Source organism: Octodon degus, unplaced genomic scaffold (genome assembly GCF_000260255.1).
Source record: "Octodon degus isolate 3935 unplaced genomic scaffold, OctDeg1.0 scaffold00127, whole genome shotgun sequence".
NCBI lineage: Eukaryota > Metazoa > Chordata > Mammalia > Rodentia > Octodontidae > Octodon > Octodon degus.
The window spans coordinates 1,172,229-1,196,663 of NW_004524703.1; the positions used below are offsets into that span (position 1 = coordinate 1,172,229).

General features: G+C 51.8%; 1 protein-coding gene across 1 annotated transcript in view; it reads left to right on the forward strand.

Moving 5' to 3' along the window:
• The first annotated feature begins 2,496 nt into the window (after positions 1 to 2,496).
• Positions 2,497 to 24,435, forward strand: part of Capn9 (calpain 9) — a 37,644-nt gene continuing 15,705 nt past the window's right edge. Inside the window, exons 1-11 of the mRNA XM_004640819.2 lie at positions 2,497 to 2,774; positions 9,369 to 9,438; positions 11,601 to 11,719; positions 13,058 to 13,191; positions 15,592 to 15,760; positions 16,606 to 16,689; positions 18,612 to 18,697; positions 19,423 to 19,500; positions 22,186 to 22,346; positions 23,277 to 23,434; positions 23,577 to 23,785. Of these exons, the coding sequence (XP_004640876.1) occupies positions 2,562 to 2,774; positions 9,369 to 9,438; positions 11,601 to 11,719; positions 13,058 to 13,191; positions 15,592 to 15,760; positions 16,606 to 16,689; positions 18,612 to 18,697; positions 19,423 to 19,500; positions 22,186 to 22,346; positions 23,277 to 23,434; positions 23,577 to 23,785 (1,481 nt within the window). The 5' untranslated portion in view covers positions 2,497 to 2,561. The remainder of the gene's footprint in view (positions 2,775 to 9,368; positions 9,439 to 11,600; positions 11,720 to 13,057; positions 13,192 to 15,591; positions 15,761 to 16,605; positions 16,690 to 18,611; positions 18,698 to 19,422; positions 19,501 to 22,185; positions 22,347 to 23,276; positions 23,435 to 23,576; positions 23,786 to 24,435) is intronic.

The following is a 24,435-nucleotide window of genomic DNA, read 5'->3' on the forward strand; positions in this document are numbered from 1 at the left end:
CACACACACACACACACACACACACACACACACACACACGCAAATAAATAAAATTAAAAAAAAAAAAAGAAAAACATGAGAGCACATTCAATACTATTTTTTTCTCCAAATCTTTTCCATCTAAGACTACTGGAAGCCTTGGATGCAGAGTAGGTACAAATATATAAACACATGGTCACTGTGTTCAGGGCGAGACTACAGTCAGTAAGGGACCTGATCCAAAGCCAGTAAACATGACTGGCTGCTCCTGCCCATAATGACAGGAAAGGCATGGTGGGAGGAAACAGTCCTGGGTGGATCCCTGCTCCACTGGCTGCTCTGGGGCTTTGCCAAGCCCCCTAGGATGCCGCTGCCCATGGGGGAGCACTGCTACACAGCGCAGGGCCCAGAATTTGCCAAAGGTCTTCTTTTATGCTCATCTTGAGATGGTCTACTCCTTCCACTCTGACCGGCAGGAACTGTGCTTCTCCCTCCTTCCCCAAGCCCAAGGGGACCAGCTCCTGGCTCACTCCTGGGTGTCACTAGTCAGCTCAAGCAGGCCTGAGGCTTCTCCTCATATTCTCAGACTGCCTGATGTCCAAGTTCTGGTCAGCATTTTTTGCATTTAAATTTTATAATCACTATGAAAATGAGTAAAGCCTTTTTAAACAGCTTTAAAGTTTGCACACAAGTTTGCAAAGTCGCAAGAGGGATCTTGTTCCTCCTGCACCCCAAACCAATTTCACCTGCAGGACTTTCAGGCTGGTGAACCCTGAGCCCCACATATGGCTGTCCTTTGAGACCTTCTGCCACCCTCTCCACCCTGTGAGACTGCTGGGAGGCTGATATGAGGACAGTTCACAGGCTCCTTGGCTTCCTTCGCCTCAACTTCGCAACTTCTGCCCCAGCCCCTCAGTGGCCTCGGGACGGCACCCTCCTCCGCAGATCCCAGCTGCCCCGCCTGGCACTGCTCCCTTCCTATCCCCTCAGACCAGGAATTTCCAGCTGCTCCAAGCTGAGGGACCATGAAGCCACTGTAGTTGTCCTGCCTGCATCCTGGTGAGCACAGTAGGTGCCCCCCTCCGTTCTAGTTACCTTCGCCAAGCAACCACAGCCTGAGAGCACATCTTCGTTACTTCCTTCACTGCCGGCCTAGAAAATATGCATCACCTGAAACTTAAAGGAGAAAAGATTGATTTTGGTTCTCAGTGTGTAGAGGTTTCTGTCGATAGCCGGTGTTGGACAGCAAGGCAGAGGAAACACTGCTCATGGCTTGGCAGGAGGAAGCAGACTGCCAGGGAGGAGTGGGGACGAGGGAGACAAGCCCTTCCAGGTCAGGCCCCAGTAACCTGCCTCTCCAAACAAGTCCAAACCCTGTCCCCTTCCAACAGCCCCACCTATGAGCAAATGAGGATCTTGGGGAACACTTAGATATAAACTGTAGCAGAGTATTACACAGAAAACTCTGGAAATAATCCACAAGGTTTAAATAATTTTTATTACAGTACACTGGTATAATTATTCTATTTTATGATCAATTATTGTTAATCTCTTACTGTGCCTAATTTATATATCAAATTTTACTATAGATTGGTATTGTTGCTCCAAGGTAGACAAGCACTGCCACTCAGCTGGGGCTGAAGCAGATTATAAACTCAGTACCAGTAAGTAATTAAAGACAACAAGTTTAGAAAATAAGACTTTATTGGAAAGAAGGAAAAAGGAGAAGGTAGGCACCCACCCTGATTGGAAGCATGGCAAGGGGCTCTGGAAAGGTGGAGGACCCACAGGCCTTTGTTCTTTGCTGCTTTACCTGGGGGCTTCTGAGTAAAGGAATGCAATGGAAGCAAGGTCTGGAGAAGAGCGCAGCAGGAGCTCTGAGCTCACTCTGTCTCAGTGTTGCACACGCGGAAAGACCAACTCCACCTGCTTTGGGGAGAAGGCTTTCCTGGGCCTCGGCCCCTTGTCTCTAGCCATGCGGCATCTCCAACTGCAGCAACTGCAGAGGCGAGCAGCTTCTCTGACCTGCGGCCCACAGTCCACTGTGTGTTCGCATCTGGCTGTTACAGGAAAAGCTTGCCCACCCCGACAGAAACCCAAAGGGGACTGCCTGCTCTGCACACCTCCAACGTACCACTGCAGTCCGCCTTTCCACCGCAAAACTCTGCCTTTCTGGTTCAGCAGCCAGGACTGTAGACCATGCTGCATAGCCTCCTCCAGCCACCCACCCCCAAGACCACTTCGGTCTCTTGCCCTAATATCCCTCCTGTCCCTCCATCCTCTTTCCCTGCCGCAATCTCCCTCTGTGTCTCTTTGTGCATTAAGCCGAGTTTCTCTCTCTGCCAGGCCTGAGCATTTGCCAGAGCTGCCCCAGCTCTCCAGAGCCCTGATCGGGCAGAAGGTTCTCTCTTCCTATTTGCCATCAGGGCGGAGCCCCTCTTAGTCTAACAGGGACGCACCCAGCAAACAAGGAGAGATGAGGCCACCCAGCCAGGGCCACTGAGAACCCTCGCCAGCCAGCACACACATCTTGCCTCTTCTCCACCTTTCCTTCCACTGCCAACCAGAGCCTGGTGGTAGCCATGCCTTACCTGCACCCAGCTCCAGGGCCCCAGGCACACCCTGTCCCCCAGGATGCCCGGACCATCCACTCCTCAGGCCAGAGCTTCGAACAGCTGAGGCAGGACTGTCTGCAGGCTGGCACCCTATTTGATGACACAGACTTCCCTGCCTGCAATGCCTCCCTGTTCTTCAGTGAGAGGCCCCAGGTTCCCTTTGTGTGGAAGCGGCCAGGGGTAAGTGAGCGAGGAGGGTGGGATATAGACTTGGCATTTGGGGAGAGGGTGGAAAGCCTTGGGGAGCAGGGAAGGAGGGCTGCCAGGATGGCTGTGTAAACCATCATGGTGGCAGTTCTGCACCTGCTGTTAAGGATTTGCAGTGTGTGTGCATGGTGGGGCATGGGCTATGGACTCCACCATACTGGGACCCCAGGGTGTCTGAGTGAAGTCCCTCACCTGCAGCTCCCTGACCCCTCCCAAGGCTAGGGACCTAGACAGAGAGGTTCTTACCTGCAGTAAGGAATGGGAACAAGGGTCCTATCAGAATCCAAGAGTGAGCAAGCACAGAGGTGGTGGGGCAGTTTGGACTGTGCATGGGGGTCCCAGCTGAGGCACCTCCCTGCACCACGGCTCAAGCTGGAGCCCACGAGGCATCATGTTACAGAACACCCAGCACAGCCAGTGCTCAGCCTGCTGCAACTGCATTAGGGAGAAGCAGGGTGCTCTTTCAGAGCCGCCCCACAGTCCCCACAGAACAGAGGTGATGTCCCTAAGGGCCTCCAGCAGGAGCCTGGGATGCATCATCAGTATTTGCAGTGCCAGGTGCGTCGGGCTCGCCCCTCAACCAGGTCCCCCAGGTGCGGCTCCATCTGGACGGGTCCTGCCCAGAAGTGGCTCTAGAGGGGTGCAGGATGGCTGTACACAAGGCAGGAGTGCAGGGGGCAAGATCCTCAGTCTGCTCTTCTGTAAAGTAGGACCAGTAATGACTAGAGCCAGTAAATGGCAGCATTGTCATGGTTACTGCTGTTGGCATCCTCATTACATCATTAGCTCTGCATCTCATATTACCAGTAATGAAGGACTCATGACAACTTCTCTCCATCTCTGGACAGTAAAATATTGTTCATGTGTCAAAGGCATAGCGTATGAATTTTTAAATTTTTTAAAATCTTTTATTTATTTATTTATTTACATAGTACTGGTTCTCACTATGCAACTTGGACTCATCATGATCTTCCTGTCTCAGCCTCCCCAGCACTGGGATTACAGGCATGTGTCACAACTCCCAGTCTCAGTGGCCAGCTCAGCATGGGGGGGACATCCCAGCATGTGGTGCCAGGGATCAAGGTGCCAGGCAGGTGCTTAGACCACCAAGCTATCTCCTCAGCCTGGTGGATGCATTTTTATAAAAGTACATATATAAACCGGCTGGGTTTTTCAGGGGCAGGGCCAAAGCACCCAAGGCTGTGCCTATGAAGTGGTGGGGTCTTTGTGGCTCATTCCTGTCATAGGCAGCAGGGAGTTCATGCATGTTCACACACGGCTGCAGGAATCGCATGCATCCACTGCATATGTGCACACTACATGCACTGACTTATTTGCTCCAGGCTTCACCTGCGGGGTAAACAACTCACACCAGGTAAATGTAGGGGAATCGTGAGCATCCAGTGACCCTAGTAGTAGGGGGAAGGGCCCCAGGAACTCTCTTAGGGTCATTAAAGCCACTCAAAAGTCAGTTTTGTTCTCTGCATGTGGCTAAGTGCAGCATGAGGCCAGGGCACTGGCAGATTATGTGACGGACACACTTCATCGATTTGATGAGTAGGCACACTAAGCCGAGGAAGATAGAGGCCATTTGCATGTGGCCTGGACAGAGATGTGACCCCTGAGTGGCCCAATCATAGCCCTCGGGGCCTTCTGGACTTGTTTCCTACCTTCAGTACATGGACAAGTGGGCACATGAGCTGCTGCCCAGGCTGCAGGCGGCAGGTGCATCTTTAATCAGCGGCAGGATTCCAAGTAGTCAGGATTCCCAGGAAACAGGGTTATAGAAAGGCTCATGTGTCAGCCCAGGAGGGCAAAGCCTGGCCTGGCCTGGCAGCTTTTTCTTTTGCCCTAGGGTGCCAAGAAAACAGCAATGTTCTTTTCCTGGGCTGGATGTGCAGAGGTGGGCACCCCGGGAGCCTTTACAGGACCCCACTCACCCAGACATCAGCCTCAGTGCTGGTGCTCACAGCCCTTCACTGCTGCAAATGGAGTCAACTGGGTCCACACAAGCCCAGAATAGCAGAGGGCACCATGGTGTGCAGGTTGGGCAAGGATCAGGACCCTGGAGCTCTCCCAGAGACAGTTCATACCACCCTATCCTCACCTCCCTGCTGAGGTTGCTTCACTCCTCCTGGGAATTTCTGGTCACTTCTTCCATTCCAGAAGGGATCCCACCCTAACAGCCCACCTAGTGATGCCTGTCCTCCCCCCTTCTAGTGCCATGTACCTCTGAATAGCAACAACAGGAGGGAGAGGGGCTGCGATCTGACCATTCATGTGTTCCTGGATTCAGGCAAACAGAATCAGGACTGCCACTATGAGCATCCAGGCCTCAGCAAGAAACTGGACAGTTTCCATGTTGCGGAAACTGTGTGACTAACCAGAAACTGTTGTGGTGCCGGGCCTGGGATGGGCAGTGCTGTGACATGCTGGTGATGTCTGCCTTGGGCGTGTGGCCTTGTCCTGGGAGGGAAGATTTCTGACCAGCCATCGAAAATTGGGGTCCTGGTCATGGCAGGTATGGGGCTTGTCCTGGAGCAGCTCCCAGTCTGTACTCAATGAGATGCAGTAGTGAGAAATGCTTGTGTATCACAGTGTGTCACCAGCAACCAGTGTGTCATTAGGCCAAGACAGATTTGGGCTCTGGACCTTGCGACTCCTGGCCTGAGTGTGGCATTTGTGTCCCCTCCCTCAGGCCACTTCCAGGAGCTCCTTCTCCTGACGTAGAACCCTTTGGCAGAGACCGGAGGCCTCCGCTCAGGCTGAGGCAGATGGGAAGTGGGAGTGGGAGGGGCAGGGAGGAGATGGCTGAAGAGGAAACTGAGTTGCTCTCAGCCTCCAGCACCCCGAAGGGTCTCCACCCATTCCAAGGTGAAGGGAAGGCAGAAAACTGACAAAGTAGAAATGATAAAGTGCACCGGAGTCATTGGACACTGAAATTTTCTTTGTTTGAATTGAGATTTATTTTTAATTTTTTTAAAAAAGTAGATTCATACTTTACCAATGGTTGAATTTTAGCAATTAAAGCTCAAAGAATTTAGGAAATGCTCCGGGTCATGTGTGGCTCTGTTCAGTGTCCTGAGACGGCTTTGATGAGGACACATAGGCCTGACCTCTGGAGTCCTTCAGTGCCACTGTGCCCACCCTGGTTCAGGGGTGAGTTACCTCAGGTGTTCCAGGACTCTCATAAGTGTGACAAAGCTGTCCCCGGGAGATTCAGCCTTCCTTCTGAGAAATCCCAAGAGCTTTCTTCCCTCCTAACTGGTCTCCCTTCCTCCAGCACCCTCCAAACTCAGCATATGGAGGAAGAAGGCATCTTCTCCCATTGTACCCACGCAGCAGTGGGTTCATTTGGTTAATATGGATAGAAATCAACAAAAAACAGCCGCATTACTGGCTCCAGGCTCTCAGTGCATGAGGGCTCGGGCTCCATGAGGTCCTAGCTGCCGGCAGCTCCCAGCCACGGTCAGCTGCTCAGCCGCCGCGGCTCAGAGCCCCCGTGTCAGCTTTCTGGAGCTCTCCCAGCAACTCCAAGGCCCCTCCGGGCTTCTCCTCTGGTCTCTGCCTCTGATCTCTAGAGGCCCTGAGCACTGGCTGCTGTCCTCAGACCCAGGACTTGCAGGAACTGCTCGCATAGAGCAGCAGGGGGCCGCACTTACGCACTTTGCACATTTGAGCACTTGCTTGAGGACTTTCCCAGAATGAAAAAATGGCTGGGTGTGGTCACCTGGGACAGGTCCAAGGTTCTTGTCCACCACAGCCCAGTCACGTTCTCCTGGAGCAGTGTGATCAAGATGTCACTGTCCCCAAGCCCAGCTCTGATCAGAGTGGCCTGGAGGCCCTGGGTGGGGGCTGGGGGCGTGGACCCTGGGGCTGGTGGCCTAGGTCAGCCCTGAGGAGGGCAAGGGTGGGGAAGGCATGAAGAGTGACAGCTGAGTCCCTGCCCCTCTTGCTGCCACAAGTAGGAGAGAAGACAGCCTAGGTTGCTTGAGTTTCCCTTGTGTCTTCAAGGACAGTCGCCCCTGCTCCTCCGCAGCCTGCCCCTGTGCCTGAGGCTCCATGGTGGACTGTCCCCTGCCTGAGCAGAGCCCCTTCTCACCAGCTGACAGCCCAGGCTTCTGCAACTAGCAACCTCCTCTCCAGACCTCAGGAGGCCCATGGCATTCAGAGAATCACAGCTTCAAAGACACTATAGTCCCATGAAGGCCTCAGCCTAACTCGAGGTGACCTTTCAGAGTCGTCCAAAGTTGGGTGACAAGACCTCTGTTTTCAGGCCCATTGACTGGCCCTGGCATGTAGTGCCCCCAGGCATGTGGCCTTGCCTGGGGCCTAAAGCTTCCAGCAATGAGGCAAGCCTCCTCCTTGAAAGAGGTTCACACAGAGCCTCAGCTTTCTCTTCTATAAAGTGGACAATATTTAGATCTTTAATGCATTTTGACTTTAGTTTAATAAATGGTGATAGACCCGGATCTACTTCTAGTTTTCAGCATGTGGAGAGCCAGTTTTTCCAGCACCATTTGTCAAAGAGACTATCTTTCTTCCAGTGAACATGTTTGGCCCCTTTGACAAAGACAAGATGTCTAAGTGTGTTTGTAGCTGTATTTCTATCTTCTAATCTGTTCCATTGATCCTTGGATTTTTTTTTTTTTTTTGCCAATACCATGCTGATTTTATCACAGAAATATCTTATCAGTTATTATACTCTCTTTAAAATAAATTAAAACAAAAAAAGACAAGGAAAAAAATTAAGATTTCTTGAAAGCAAGCATCAATATTCAATTATTTCCCCAGTCTTGCATAACTGTATCTGTTAGTGTGAGCAACAGACTTGATCATAAAAATAGAAAATATAACAACCTTTGTTAATTAACTATTCCTGTTTTGAAAATCTGTAACATACCTATTATTTCTTTTTTTTTTCTATTTGTTTTTGCTTGTTTTTACTCTTCAAAATTAAATTAAATTAAAAGTAAATAAGTAAAGTGGGACAATAGCCCCCTCACTTCCGGGGCCTCAGCGAGGACAGTCTGTTGACAGGGTGAGCGCTGAGTCAGGAGCCTGGCAGCAGTCAGCAGGGTCATTGTCACCCACGCTGTGTGTGTGAGCGTACTGCTCCCTCCCTGCCCTGGGACCCGCCTCCCCCTCACTGCCCTCACCATGGCCTGGTACTGCAAACCCCCAGTTTTCCTCCTGGAACAGGCTACAGAGACCCCAGGCTTGGAGGCCAGGCACCCATCTGTACCGCTGCTGTCTCCCTTGTGAGGTCCTGACCCTTGGTCAAGCCCACCCCCAGGGCCTCTCCCATGCCCTGCCCACACCCCCACAGTGGGCCTCCCAGCCCCACCCTTACCCTTTGCATACCCCTGTCTCAGTCCCTTTGTTCAGGTCCACTGCCCTTGAAAATAAGTGGGTACTCATTTTCAGAACCGCTTCTGCCCTTGTCCCCTCGGTCTGCTCCTTGGTCCTGAAAACACAGCTTGTCTGTTTTGGAGTCAGGGGGCTTTGCTCTCTGTCTTGGTGACATCTAGAAAGTAAGAAGCAGAGCACTGGGAGGGCCTCCCACATTCCCTCGCAGCATGGAGGAGCGGGCCTGGTATAGGGTCAGGGAAATCTGAATCGGAGTCTTCTGCAGAAGGCCCGTGGCTGGGGTGTGCCTGGGTTCCTGCTGACCTGTATCCTGCCTATCTCAGCAGCAAGTATGCAGCTGCCCAGCTGGTGTGGGGACAGGTGGCCTCCTGGCACCACCTTCTTGTCAAACACAGCTGAGCTCAGGGGAACAGGAGCACAGAGCCAGGTGACTGCATAGGAGCCCCAGGGGCGAGGAGGTGGGAGTGAGTTCAGCACCCAGCTCAATCTGGAAAGAAACAGACAGAAGGGGACAGCAGCATGGCTGGTACAGACCCAGGAGGGTCACACCTGCAGACAGGGACACCATGAAGCTGCCTTTGCTGTCTGTCCTGGACTGGAGATTAAAGTCATTCAATGAAAAGCCTCCAGGGGAGCCTCCTGGAGCTGAAGGTAGAATGAGGGACCTGCAAGGCCTCAGGGAAAGGGGCTGGCATTGGGGTGTCCTGCTTCTGCCAGGCCTCGTTTTCGGGTGCATCCAGGAGCCCAGCCTTTTCCAGAAGCTCTCCAGATGGGTTTATATGAGAAATGATTAGAAACTGCATGTACTTTAAGAGCAGATGTGCACTATACTACCGGTATAGCAAGGGGGTGTGTGGTAAGCTTTCAGTCGCTGTAACAAAATGCCCAGAGAAGCTGCTTGGAGGAGGAAGGGCATGCTGTGGCTCGTGGTTTCAGTCAACTGGCTCTACTGCTGGAGTCCCATGATAAAGCTGAAGCATCATGCTGTACGGGTGAAGCAGAGGAAAGCTGCTCATCACATGGCAACAAAGAAGCAGAGAGGAAAGGGGCAGGGAGGAGGGAAACGGGGACCACACAGCCCCTGAGGTCTTGTCCCACAAGACATCACCTTCTGAATCAGATACAGAGTGTGCCCCTACCCAATAGGGCAGCATCAGCACCTGGGACACTCCAACAGTCCTCTCTGCCCTTCCCCAGGAGATCGTGGAACAGCCAGAATTCATCCAGGGGGGTGCCACCAGGACTGACATCTGCCAGGGGGAGCTGGGTAAGTGTAGGGAATGGAACCTGCTGAGAGGTGGCAGTGGGACTTGCTCTGAGCCACCCACACAGCAGGAGGAGCAGGCCATAGGGCAGGGGATGGCCCAGCCTCCATTCCTGGGCCTTCTCCCCAGCATGCTGCCCTGCCATGCAACCTCCGAGAAACTCACACTGCCAGCCTCTGGCAGCGCACTTGCCCATGGCTGAGACTGGCCGGGAGCTCACAGCATGGCTAGCCGCTCCTGCAGTGTGGACCGGCCACCTGCCAACACCCCTCTAATGTACCTGCTTTCTGTTTCCCAACCCCGCCAAATGACAGATGAGAAAACTGGGGCTAAGGAACGGAGCAACTGGTCTAAGGTCTTGGAAGTAGTGGACAGGCTTTTTGGGTTCACACAGGGCCAGTGTGGCTGCAGAGGCCGTACTCCTAACTACAGCATCACGCTAGCTCTTGTGTTCACTGTGGAGACTCCAGGGAAAAAGCTAAAAACAGGAAACCCATTTGGCCCAGTCGTGCTCCTTCTAGGTGCCTTCCCCAAAGAGATAAAGTCCTATTACAGTGATACATTCATATCCATGTTTATGGTAGCATAATGCATAATAGCTAAATCTTGGAAACAGTCTACATGCCCATTAACAGATGAATGGATAAAAAATATGGTATTTATACATAATGAAGTATTAGTCTGTCATAAAGAAGGACAAACTTGAGTCATTTGTAGGAAAATGGGTGCACCATGAGACCATAATGTTAAGCGAAATAAATCTGACACACAAGCTTAAGTATTCCGTGATTTCTCTTTTATGAGAAACCAACATTATAAACAAAGCAGAGCAAAATAAAAGACAGGCAATGAGAAAAGAGAGAGGAAAATTATCATAATCCAGTATAGCCAATGTACCTAGAGGCGGACCTTGGTCTACTACAATTGCTTTATGTGTTTTTTCATCTGTTAGTACTAGTGTGGCTCTTCATCTGTGTTTGTGGTAATTAACTTGATAAAGACTTAAATCCATTGCTGGCAAAATAAAGAGATGTATTACGTACACGTCTCAACTCCCCACACTGAATGAATTATGATGTTCTGCAGATATGTGCTAATGAAAATTAAAAAGAAAAATAGTAGAATCAGCTGGAGCACAAACACAGCAAATGCGTGCAGACTCCAAATTACAGTGTAGGTTAAGGCAGGCCACAATGGAACCCCCACACGGAATACCTCAGCTCCCCTAAACAGTCCCAAAGCTACTGCTGAAAGGCAGACAGAGCAGATAATTAATAGAGTTCAGTGATAGCTTAAATAGACATAGGTAACAGAGCTAAATATAGGTAGGTAGGGAGATAATAAGGTGGTAGATGATAGCTGATAGGTAGATCTATCTCTGAGAGTACTGCATTGGCCCTTGAGTTTGAACACAAATTGCATAGGGCAGGGGCAGGTTCAGGCCATAGGAGAGAGACAGAGAAAGAGGCAGAGTTAGAGAGCAGATATGGGACGGTCAGGAAGGAAGGTAGGTAGATGCACAAATGGGTAGTAGGTGGAGAGAGAGATGACAGAAGCATGCATTCTGGGTACAACTTGGACTTCCAGGAAATGTGAACTCTCAGGAAGCCAAGCCAAGTGTGATCTCATTGTTTCACTGTCTACTGAAAGCAAACAAATCTGGACCCAGCTGGCCAGTCCTGTGGGGTAAATGGATGCTCCCAAGTATCTGCTCAGCCTATCCCACAGCGGCATGGGAAACACTTCAAGGCACCAAGACCCAGGCCCTCACTGCCATGTAACGCAGGCCAAACCCCTTCTGATAGATTTTCACCTCTCAGAGCACCTCCAGAAGACCGCTGAGGAGTTCAGTAGATTAATCAATCTTTACTTCGAGATAATTGAAACTGCAAGATAATTGAAAGCAAATGAGCCACCAGAGTCTTGCTGCCTCTAAACTAACCGTGGGCTGGGAGAGACAGCGGCCCTAAAATTATGCCCCGAGACACGGCCAGGCTGTCCCAATCCTCTCTCTCACCCAGTCCTGCAGACCTGGCTGGAAATCTGCCATTTTTAAAAATGTGGACATATGTGGCTGTTGGAGCTCCCAACGTCCCCGGCACAGCATTTCCCTGGCCACTGAGAATTGGCAATGGAAGTGTGATTTACAGCCTTTGTTCTGCAGGGGACTGCTGGCTGCTGGCTGCCATCGCCTCCCTCACACTCAATGAGAAGGCGTTGGTCAGAGTGGTCCCTCAGGACCAGAGCTTCGGGCCTGGCTATGCAGGAATATTCCACTTCCAGGTAAGGAGGCCTAAGCCAGCGGGTCTACCTCTGTGGGGCCCTGCAGGAGGCTACCTGTGCCTTTGTACCACAGGGACCTCTGGGAGGAATGTGGCAGCGCGTGTGTGCACCACAGTGCTGAGCCACATGGAAAGCAGGCTCTGTGCTGCAGTAATGTCCAGGCATTAGAGCAGCACATGGGGCATGGTCCAGAGGAAGCTCAGGGCATTCGTCACCCTGGGAGGTGACATGGCTCAGCCCCCAAATTTACTTCCCAGTGAAAGTGCCTGATCTAAAGTCACACAACTACAAGTAGCTGAAGAACCTAGAGCCTAAGAACTGTCTGATGTCCTTGGGGGCTCCACTGCACTCCCTCTGGCCAGGTGGAGATTGGCCTTGCCAGGCTCTCTACTGTCCCTCCTCAGTCCCCTCTCCCATGCTCTTTCTTGTGTTCCTAGACCACAGTGCAGACCAATGAAACTGGAAAGCCAGCAGCCCCTGCACAGGGCTGGCACCATACTCCCTGCCTAGCCTCTGTCCTCTGCAGAAGGCCTGAAGCTCAGGCCTGGACAAAGGATCTCCCTGGGTACTGGGTAGCTTGCTGGGGCTGAGCCATAGTGTGGCAAGATTCAAATTGGCTCCCAAAGCCACTGTGCCTGGCTGCTACTGTGACACTTCGGTGACTACCTGAGAACCTGGCAGGCCAATTGTAGGGAAGAAACAGTGAGAAGATCCATCTCCGAGGGATAATAGGGCACACTGAGCGCTGATACCCAGGCCCTGGATCACTCTACCTCCCCTCCTGTTCCATATAGACACACAAGCTCGCACACATGCACATATGTAATACACGAGTGAACACAATGTGCACACATTTGCACATCAGCACACACACACAGATGCTCCCTCCACATGTCCGCCACCCTTGGTATTCAGGAAACCTAAGTCTACTGGCCAAGACCTTAGCTAGGGCTCCACCTGTCAGCCAAGGACCATGCTGAGGAGCCTAAAACTGAGCAGAGAACACAGGACTGGGCCAGCAAGAGCAGATCCAAACCCACAACACCACCCTCCTTCTCCTGCCCAAGATTTTGGCATGGAAGAGAAATACAGTTCAGAGCACTGCAGCGTTCACGTGTGACTCCATGCTGATCCAGCTCCATTTCCACGGGGGACACTGCATCTAGGAGTTGATGTCCTTGGAGGGTGGAGGCTCGGTGTGTGGTCTCGTGGACAAAGCCCATCTTTCGGGATTTCCTCCAGATGCCGAGGGAGCTTGCTGGGAGGGAAGATCAGCAGGGTGACACTCCCCAGGGGTGCACACCGTGGATTTACCCTCCCCCCATCTCCCTGGCCTAGTTCTGGCAGCACAGTGAATGGCTGGACGTGGTGATCGATGACCGCCTGCCCACCTTCAGGGACCGCCTGGTCTTCCTGCACTCCGCCGACCACCGTGAGTTCTGGAGTGCCTTGCTGGAGAAAGCCTATGCCAAGTGAGTGCTGGCCCCCACAGACTGCCCTCTCACTTCCTCTTTAGAGAGCCGCTTCTGGAGGAAGCAGGACAGGCCCACAGTATGCACCGCAGGTCTCCTGGGTAGCTGTGCTTGTCCTTGGGACCACATGTGTCTCATTTGTTTGCCTGAGGCACCAACTCGGCCTTGGGAAGAGCTGTGGAAGGAGTGGGGAAGGGATCTGGCTGTGCCTACCACGGTGGGTTCTTCAGACTGCCCACCAGACAGTGTCACCTGCATGTAGAGACATCAACTGTCCCCTCCCCCGGCTCCTTTACTTTCCGCCTTAAAAAAACAGTTGTATAATTTGGATGACACAAAATTTATGTTTATTTATTTATTTTTGGAATTGCTGGGGACTGGACTGTCTTCATACTGAGCTACAACTGCATCCCTTTTTAATTTTTTCTTTTTTAAGACACGGTCTTGCTAAGTCACTAAGTTGCTCAGCTTTGGGTGTGAATTTAGAATCTTCCTGCCTCTTGCTCCGGGAATGCTGGAATTGCAGTTCAACACCACCACACTCAGCTTCTTTTCATCCATTTAAAGTGTACAGCTCAGTAGCACTGAAAGATTCCGACTATTCTGCATCCATCACACAAAACTCTTGTGGAACTGCAGCCTTGTGCCCACAGACCCTTCCTCCTGTCCCCTCCCCAGCCACTGGTAGGATGGTTCTACGGTCTGTTTGTATGGTCTGACCACCAAGCAACTTCATATAAGTGGAAACAAGTTACCAATGCTTAGTGTGATAAGTCAGACTAAGGACAGCGAGTCCCCGACTTCTGCAAACCTTCCCAGATATGAACAGACCTCACACCTGGTTTTTATGCTGTAGATTATATATTTGTGTCAGAGTGTATAAGACTTACTTTGGCAGACTTATGAACGAATCTGACTTATGAATGTTCTCCTGGAACAGAACTGTCTTGTAAGTTGGGGTCTTACTGTATCTCACAAATTTTTTTCTTCTGTATTTTAGGGAAGGGTCTATCGGGTGTTCAGGGTCTAACTATTAGATCAGACTTGTAGTGATTCTCCTGTTTACAACCTCCCAAGTGCTGGGATTACAGGTGCACGCCACCACACCCAGTCTCAATTGTCATCTCAGTGCGCCCCAGGGGCGGGGCTGGCACAGCAGGCCCTGGAATTGAACTCCTGGCCCCTGCACATGCTTGCAGGTACTTTAATCTGCTGAGCTATTTGGCTGGCCCTTCTCACAAACTTTTGAAATGAAGTCAGCAAAGGTGGGGACTTGGAGTGCCAGCCTCAGGCAGAGGTGCATTGCCTGTGTGCATCAAGGTTGAAGACATTGTGCCATGCTGATGAAGTTGTTCCTCACAGAGGTACAGGCATGAAGTCCTGATGGAATGCTGTCTGGGCCAAATGAAACATCAGGTCTGCTGATAGCACAGCTGGGTTTCCTGCCATTGGCATTGAAGGTGACAGACAGGCAAGCTGACGGGGGCTGTGTTGGCCCACATGGAGGCTGAGTTGAGTTGGAGACAGCAGCACAGACTACACTGCATCTGACAGAGACAACCATCACGAGGGGTGCGCATGCTCTTCTGGGCCCTGCGTCTGCTCCTCCCCGTGCTCTGTCAGTGGACTGGACTCAGAAGTAATGACGACAACCCCCCAGAAGTAGCCACACCTACCTCCATGGCCACTCCACAAAAAACAAAGCTGCCCCTTGGAGAGGAAAGCTGATGCTAGGACTGGCTTGGAAATACCCAGGATGAGCCTGGAATCTCCCGTTGTGCCAGAAAGTGAGCTCACACACAGACGTGCACACTCAGACATACAGACACACACACACAGAGGCACAGAGACACACACAGAGACACACCAAGATGTCTGAGCACAGACACACAGATGAGGTGATGTCAGATCAAAATGACCACAAAAGGTGAACAGTTTGAATTACTTGAGACCATGAAGACAGCCACAAACAGCACAGCAGACTGCACTCCTGAAAGAAGTCTTCTGGAGCTGCTTCAGAAAATGGCAAGAGCAACAGGCAAAGTGTGTTCAAACCATAATGGGATATTGTGAGTGGATTAATGGCGGTGTGTTTTTTACCGCAAAAATTTCATTTAGAGCACCATTTTTTTTTATCTCACTTCATATATATTAAAACTAAGTGCATATTAATGAAAGAGATGTCTGTCCAGAGAGAGGAGGAGCCCACATAGAGCCAGCCCCTAGGGAGGCCTGTAGGCAGTGAACTGAGACACAAACCCCCAGGCACCCAAGGGAGAGCCCTGCCCTGCACCCCCACACCTCACTGCCCCCAGGTCAGCCCAATCTTGGCCTCCAGGAGTCCGCACCCTGCTCGCTTCCCTCCATCCCACCCAGCCATCTCCCCTTACCACCCTGCAGGCTGAATGGGAGCTACGAGGCACTGAAGGGGGGCAGCACCATCGAGGCCATGGAGGATTTCACTGGTGGCGTGGCTGAGACTTTCCTCACCAGAGAGGCCCCGAAGGACTTCTACCAGATCCTGGAGAAGGCCCTTGGGCGTGGCTCCCTGCTGGGCTGCTCCATAGACGTGAGTTGCTGGCAGGCTCCATGCTGGGTGTTGCGGGACCCTGAGAGGCTCCAGAGGCGAACAGGGATCTCATAGGGTTTTAATTCTTCAGATGAAACATTAAGTTTTTGCTTAATGTTTTCCTGAAAGGTAAACTTGCCATCAGGTGAGTGCATTCCCACCTCCTCACGCGCACATTTCCTGCACCTCCCAGCCCACCTGGCGAGGCCGTGGGGCCCGTGCTTCCCACCTCTGCTTGCACACATGGACACACGCACTGCACCCACACTGCGGGACGCTGCCTGAACTTCACTGGGCAGACCTTACCATATAGTTTTCTAATGGAAATCTAAGAGGATTCAAAAAAAATTCTCTATGCATACATCACAGATATAATTGTATCTCATCTATTCAAATCTTCTTGGATTAACCTTTATTCTTTGCTGATAAACTGTCATCTCCTCTGCAAGTTCACATCTGTGACACAGCCATGTGACCATGCTGTGTGCCTCCCAGCATCCCCTCAGTAAATGCGATTATGTCCCCTGCCCCATGCAGTACTGTGGGGGGGGGGGTGATGGTTGGGTTTTCTTTGAGGACAGAAGACTGACATCCTCCTGGCTGGGATTGAGGGTCTTCTCATTCTGGAAAGAGATGGGGACTGGCCTGTGTCACTGAGGAGCATGTTCACGCTGTCCTATGTTTCTAACTCACATCACCCGTACACATGGCCAGGGCCTTAGAAAGCGGAAAGGTGGAGAGCAGAAAGGACAGTGGCAGGGATATCTGAGCAGGGACCTGGGCTGGCCTGGTAGGGAAAGCTCATCTTAGTTACTGGGCCTGACACTGCTCTTCTCCCGTTCTAGGCAAGAAACGCTGCAGAATCTGAAGCCCGGACACCTTTCGGTCTTATTAAGGGCCATGCCTACACTGTGACGGGGATTGACCAGGTAGGGTTGGAACCCCCCTGCAGGGATCAGGGAAGGACAAGACAATGGTCCTGTCTGAGGCATCACAGCTTAAACCACTTGTAGATGTTACAGAGACTGTCTCCCCTAAAGGAGGCAGGCTGTGACTTGAAACAAAACAGACAAGAGAGGAACCAAGGTGACTCCTCCAGGGTCATAATTATTCTTCAGGCATGCAAACCTGGGCTTTGTCTGGTTGGAGGTCTTTTTATTTCATCTTCTCTTGTTTCCCAACTTCATACAGTCCTATATTAGGGTACTCCAGAGAAAACAAGGAGTTGGCTTGTGTGACTACGGAGGCTGAGAGGTCTTGTGATCTGCCAACTGCAGTGCAGTCTGGAGCCCCAAGAGTGCCCATGGCTTAGTTCCGGTCTGAATCTGAAGCAAAGCCTAAGCACAGACAGATCAGTGGTATGAGTCCTGGCCCCAGGGCAAGAGACTGGCGCTCCAGCCCACACCGTTGGCAGAGAGCAAATTCAGCCTCCTCTGTCTTCTGATCTTCTCAGGTCTATAGAGTGGGGCAGCCCACTGACAGTAAGAGGCCCTCTGCTTGCTCAGTTTGCCAAATTAAACTTTAGCTCACCCAAAAACATTTGCACAGAATAACCAGACCAGCCCTTATGCAAATATCTGGGCACCCATCCAAGTGCCATTCCTGCAGCTGTGGTCCAGGAGATGCTGGTCCTGGGCATCCAGACCCTACGAAATATCACCCCACTCGTACTGAATGGTTGGCCTGGAGGAGGGTCCCCGACAGACCTGTCTGAGGGGGATACAGGCTCCTAGGGCTGATGACGTCCTGAATGATGGATGCTTAGGGAGTCCCTGGCAGGAGAGGCACCCTTCCTTCCTCCTCCCTGCTGTCCAGGTCTAAGATGCAGTCTGATTCTTTGGGACTCTCCAGAATTCAGCTCTTGTGCTGGCTCCTCCCACCTTTTTCCCATCCCCTCCTGTCCCAATGCTTGCTCCCTTAAGTGGCATACGGTTTTTAGGACGTGTCTTCTAAATATTGTTCTAAGTACAGAGATCTGTTCTTTTCCCTCTCCTGTCTTCCTGATCCTGCTTTCTCTCTACCTGCAAGGAGCTTGCTGTTCTCAGGACACTTTCAGCCAGTGACCTTCCTACAAGCTGGGCTGCAAGCCACACCTCTCACCTTGTCGAGTCCATGCTACTTGAGTTGGTCTTATCAGAATGCAATTTATGTCCAGTGCATGAGTGTTAAGCAATCTGGTAGCTGAGATCTCTGGTTGCTTGATGAACAAAAGCCTTTTTCTTTCAGCCTCTCACTCCCAACTTTTCTCAGATGCCACTTCCATCCCCTGCCCCTGTGCCCTCAGAGCGTGAGGCCCTGGATGAATTGTCACTTTACTTGCTTAAGAGTTGTCCATGAGGACACCCTCCCAGGACCCCAGAGCACAGGAAGTGGGATCTAGGAGGTGGAATGTTTGGTTTGTGGTTGTGTTTAAATTCCCAGCACACAGGATTATGCTTCTACCCACCCACCTGGGGGCAGGGAGTGGGTTCCCTGAGCACCTCTGGGGGGCACTCTGTTTGTGCCAGACACTGAGGTGCCACAGATGGATACAGCTCAGGGGTTCCAGGAGATTCTGGTCTGAACAAAAAGCTCCTTTTGAAGGTGGGCCAAGTTCTTGTTAATTGCAGTCTGCTTCCCAGATGTGGCATAACCATTTTGTCATGACTAATATGACATCATAGGCAATGCTAACGACAGTTCAGTAGGAAATTGAAAATTCCCAAGGGTGGTTAAACATCGATGCTGTTGTGTACCTTCAGGGTGTTTCAGCTGACTCCCCAGGGAGATGCACCCATGGGCTCACTGAGGAACAGGGCCAAATTTCCATGACTCTGTCTCTTCATGTTTCCCAACTACTTCTCTATTCTAGGTAAATTTCCGAGGCCAGAAAATTGAGCTCATCAGAGTTCGGAACCCTTGGGGTCAGGTGGAGTGGAATGGGTCGTGGAGCGACAGGTCAGTGGCCAGGTGCCATCTCTTGTAGGTCCCAGTGTGCATGGGCCAAGGCTATCAGTATCTGTGAAAGAGGAGAAGGGTGTTCCCTGGAATCCCAATCCAAGGCTTCATCCTGGGCCTGCCCTGCCCTGGGGCAGCCTCACTTCCCTGCTTTAGCCCTCAGGCCCTCCTGTGGGTAAACTTGGTTCCCAAGCTTGACTTCTACAAGCAGGCAGCCTTTTACTACCCTAGTGTTTTGTTTGCATGCCTGCACAGATGGATGAATTCTTATCCCTGGGGATATTTCATTCCTCTTAGCACTGGGAAGGACTCTAGGTCCAGCTAAGAGCAACCTCAGTGAATGGTGTGGGGTACAGCGGTGATGGGCAAAGGTGGGATCCCTGAAATACTGTCAAGCAGTAATCACAGGGGTTCTCTCTGGTGGCCACTGACCACTGGCCAAGGCCCATGACTCAGCAGCCCCCTGCATTCACTCCCTAGCAATTATCCCTCAGTGATCTACTCAGGAGGCTCATGTGGTCCCAAGAAGTGTCCCCGGGCAGCCTTAGAGATGCTCTGTCTGACCAGCCCTTGCATTGAGCCAGTGGCCTCCCAGCCTGAGACCCTGGGCACATCCTGGGGCCTAGTGAGCAGGTGTTGGACAGGATGTTCTCCCCCTGTGTGACAACCATGGGCTCTGGGAAGGCTCTGCCCCATAGCTAAAGCCCAACTCTCTTTGCTTCTAGCTCTCCTGAATGGCGCTCCGTGGACCTCACTGAACAGAAGCGCCTGTGTCACTCTGCTCTTGACGATGGGGAGTTCTGGTATGGTGCTCTCCTTTGCATTTCTGTGTTAGCTGTGGCAGTGTGGGCCATGGTGAGCTAAAGAGCATGCACCTGCTTCTCCCTCCTTCCTTCTTTCTTCTCTTCTTCCTTTTCTCCTTCCTTCTCTTTCTCTCCTTCCTTTTTTCTTTCCTTCTTCATAAAATACATTTGTCTCTCACCCCTCACAACCACCAGAGCTGGTAGGGAGTTAGATGTTGGTGATGTGTGGGGGACCCTCTCACCTCTGTTCTGTTTATGAGACTCAGGGAGGTCATGCCACCCAGAGACCATCTGGCAGAGCTTCAGACATCCTGCTCAGTGTCTCATGTCCCCTCTCCATGCCATCCAGTTTGCTCGAGTGAGTGTGGAGATTGGCACCCTGGATGCCCACGCCACTCCCTCCCCAGCCAGTCTGGTGATACAGCCTTGAAGGTAGCAAGTTCAGAAGTCTAGATGTCAGGCATGGGGAGGTCACCCCTGCGCTGGGCTTTCCGTGGGGCTGGCTCTTCTGCCAGTGGACATTCTGATGGCCCTTCCTCTTTAGAATCTTTCTCAGTTTTACATCTCACTTTAGGATCCAGAGGCAGCACCTCCTCTAGCCCTGCCACTGCCCATGTCTGGGTTTGAGCCCTAATTCCTTTTGTGCCCTGCAGCCTATCAGCTCCTGCTGGGCTCATCTCCTTGGAGCACTTCCTAAATGCACCAAGCAGTACCAAGTCACACGAATAGTCCAGCTTCTCCTGTCTCCCAGGCATGGCCTCAGCAGGCAATGATTCAGCCTCCCACAGTTCCATGGTCCCTCAGAGCATTTATGCAGCTATAACAGAATGCCATGGACTGGGGCTTCTAAGCAACTGAAATGCATTCCTCCCAATACTGAAGCCAGACATGATGTCTAGGGGAATCTGCTACATCTTCACAAGGTGGAAGGGCTCCAGGAACTCTTTGGGATCTCCTAAAGTCACTCATACCACCCAAAAGGGTACCACCCTCCTGACCCAACCAACCTCCCAGAGCCCCACCTCCTCAGACCATTATGCTGGTAATTGCATTTCAACATGTGAATTCTGACTGTAGCCACAGACAGTGCATTTACCACCTACTTCTTTTCTACCACCAGCATGGCCTCCAGCCTGCTGGGTGGCCTACTACAGGTTGTGGCCTCTCCTCTCAGTCAGTCACAATGACACTCTGGTACCTCACTTCTGGGGGTGCTCACGGCTCTGCCCTGAGGCCTCCTCCTCCCCAGCCTCGTGGCATCAGACCCAGGGCTCACTGTATAGACTCTCTCCTTGCTACCCACTCACACCCCTTGGGCCACCTCACTGGGTCCAGGCTTCACAGACCCTCTTCACACTGACAGCCACAGCTCCTCTCCTTAGCACCTTTCCCCAGGACTTCAGAGTCGAGCACCCTCACCTGTGCCACACTTCCCGGTGCCCACAGACAGCTCAAGGGAGTACCACACCCCATCCCCTGCGCCTCCTGCTGAGTACCCACAGCCTCTCTTTCACACTTTCCCGTCCCACATCCAAGCCCTCAGCAGCTCTAGATATGTTTTAGGTTTTTCACAAATCTGGATACTGCTTATATCCTGGGGCTGGACCGTAAGAAACCTCCACCTCCATTCCAGGGGTGAGGAGCGGACTTCCTCCCTGGCCAGGTCACCTTTCAGTGGCTCCCATTTTCTCCTAGTGAAAGCCACTCCTTCTGCCTAGCCCTCCTCCCCCACTGCTCCAGATCTTGTCCCTGACTGATATGTGACTGGTCTCGTGGCCTCACTGGCCTTCCTGGCAAGCCATGAATGCATCAAGCTCCGTCTGCCTGGAGGCCTCTCTCTGTCTGCACCAAGACTCCGGAGAACCTCTCATCTCGTCAGTCTGCTTTAGATCAAGTGTTAGATTGCTGCAATAACTGTGATCAGATACCTGAGAAAACAATTTAAAGAAGAGGTTTAACTGGGCTCATGGTTCGGGGGATCGAGTCCAGATTCAGCTGGCTTCAAGGCAAGAACATCACAGCAGAAGAGCTGGTGGAAGGGCTGCTTAAGCCATGGCCAGGAAGCAGAGAGCCAGGAAAGAGCCCAAGAGGAAGGGGCCAGGGGCTAGACAGTCCCCAAGGCCATGCCTTCATGACAAAGCAGACAACCCAGAAGTGCACCTTACCAATCTCTGAGGTTTTTCCCAAGCCAGTGAAATTGACTCACATGATAAACCTTTAGGCCTCCACCCACAATGCCTGCCCAACATCTGCCTGGGTGACATCCACCCTCCAGCCTGGGCACTTCGTAGTTCGTTTTCCTTTCTAGCTCTTATCACTTCCCGTCAAGCTAGCTTTACTTTTTCCCACCCTTTAAAATCTTTATTTTGGGGCTGGAGAGATGGCTCAGTGGTCTAAAGCACCTACTTGGAACAAGCTTGGCAAAGCACAGGGACCGCGGTTCAATCCCCCAGCACCACATGCCAGCCAGCCCCGCCCCCAGGTGGGCTGAGCTGGCCACACACACACACACACACACAATGAATAAATAAATAAATAAATAAAATAAAATAAAATCTTTATTTTACCTTTCTGTGGTATGTTCTGCCTCCCCATTCTGTGGAGTCCGGAGATGGGTGGCTGATGGAGAGGACAGATGGTGTCATGGCTGTCACCTTCATACATCAACCCTTCATCTTGCTACAGGATGGCATTTAAGGATTTCAAGGCCCACTTTGACAAGGTGGAGATTTGCAACCTCACACCCGATGCCCTGGAGGAGGACACTGTCCACAAGTGGGAGGTGACAGTCCACCAAGGAAGCTGGGTCCGGGGTTCCACAGCTGGAGGCTGCCGCAACTTCCTGGGTAGGTGACTCCCTATCACTCTGGCTGCCATTTCTAAGCATCCAGCCCAGCCCAGGACCTCAAAGGTTAGGGACAGGACCTTGGGGAAGCCTAAATTGTAGAGCAGGACTTCAAGATTCAGGGATGACCAGCAAAAAGAAAGCTATAGAGGCTCAGTAGGAAGCCTCAAGAATTTTGAGGGAAAACTCCATTTTATCACTTGGAATATTTACCTTTTGGGTTATTACCAGTACAGGAAAGAGAAATCATAAGTCATATCTGATTAATTGTCCTACAAGCTCAACCATGCAGAGGAGTAGGTTAGGCTTCAGGCCTAGCTCCATCAGGGCTCAGGCTCCATTTGTTGGCCACTCTCTGCTCTGCTTCCTTCCTGTGCTGACTTCTTCCCCAGACTGGCCTGCTTTGTAAACATAGGAGGGCTGCCAGCCACACTCGGGCCTTCCTCGACCCTCCCCACACCCTAGCCAGAGCCTGTAACGTCAGCCACACAGAAGTCCAGACTCCCTCCCACTGGAAAGGCCAGTGTGGCCCGGTGAATGCTGTGAGCTGAGTGCCAGTTCTGTGTGGCCAAAGGGGCTGTGATAGGCCAGAGATCATCCCTGCAGCGGGAGTAAAGTCCAATCTCCTCAAATGATGGACGGCACAAGCTCACTGCACTCTCCCCTGAAATGTTAAGTGGAAAAAAGAAGTTCTAAGCAGACTAGAACGAGTAGACTATTCTTGGGAAAGAAGTGGAAAGGAAGAGGAGACCCTGGAGATCTTGTTGGGGATCACAAGAAGCAGGGAAAGGGGATGATTGGAGCTAGAAGAGGAAAATACATTTTCTCTGGTTGGGAAGACCTAGTGGGATGGGTAAAATTGGGTGTCAGGGGGTGTTCTTCATACTTTTAAGGAAGTCACGCTAACCCACCCCCTTCTTTCACGTGGCAGACACCTTTTGGACCAATCCACAGATAAAGCTGTCCCTGACTGAGCAGGATGAAGACCAGGATGGGTGCACTTTCCTTGTAGCCCTGATGCAGAAAGATCGACGGAAACTCAAGAGGTTTGGTGCTGACATGCTGACCATAGGCTACGCCATTTACCAGGTAGGGAAGCAGTGTGCACTCAGTGTGCCCATAGGGCTCTGAGCTCCCAGACATCCCCTCGTATGTGAGGTCTATATCTACCCCGGACTGTGTCTGAGGAGCCAAAAGAAATGGCCCCTGGAGCACCCTGTTTCCCCTGCAGAGCCCTGAAGAGCACGGACACCTGAGCAGAGACTTCTTCAGGTACCACGCGTCCCTGGCCAGAAGCAAGACCTTCATCAATCTGAGGGAAGTCTCCGACCGCTTCCGGCTGCCCCCAGGGGAGTACATTCTGGTCCCCAGCACCTTCGAGCCTCATCAAGAGGCTGACTTCTGTCTGAGGATCTTCTCAGAAAAAAAGGCCATCACGAGGTGAGGGAAGGAAGCCGCTCCAGAACTCTTTCTTAGAGCTATGCAGGTAGAGACTGCCAGGGACTGCAGCCTGACCTCACTTTTGCCAGAGTTGCCTGCCTGTCTGCTCCCAGAATCAGGCACACAGGACTGTTGCCCGGGCCCTGTCACCAGGACACTACCCAGCGAACTTCTGGCTCTAGGGAGCACATTGTTTCAGACACTTTCCTCATCTCTGAGACACAATACCTGATGCCCCCATCTAGGAAGCTGGGGTTTATTTGGACTCATGGTTTCAGAGATGGGCCATGGATGGCAAAAACAACAGGGCAGAAAGGGTGTGACAGTGAAGGCTGAGCACCTCATGGCCTTCAGGAAGCAGAGAAAGATGGGAGGCTCCTAGGAGCAGGAGTGGACGGACCTTTCCAGGCCCTGACAGCCAGCCGTACACCCTTCCATAGCTGTGGTGCCTCATAAATCCAGGCACCCTTCAAAGGGTTGCCTCAGTAAGCATGAGAGTTTTAAGGGACAATGCAGGTCCAAAAACACACTTAGGAATGCTAGGCTTACTTCTGTGTTTGTAACAACTCCAGATTTCCAAAGTGACATGTTCTTTCAGCTCCTTTCCATGAATGCTCACAGTCTGGACCCCTTCACACTCCCCACACTCT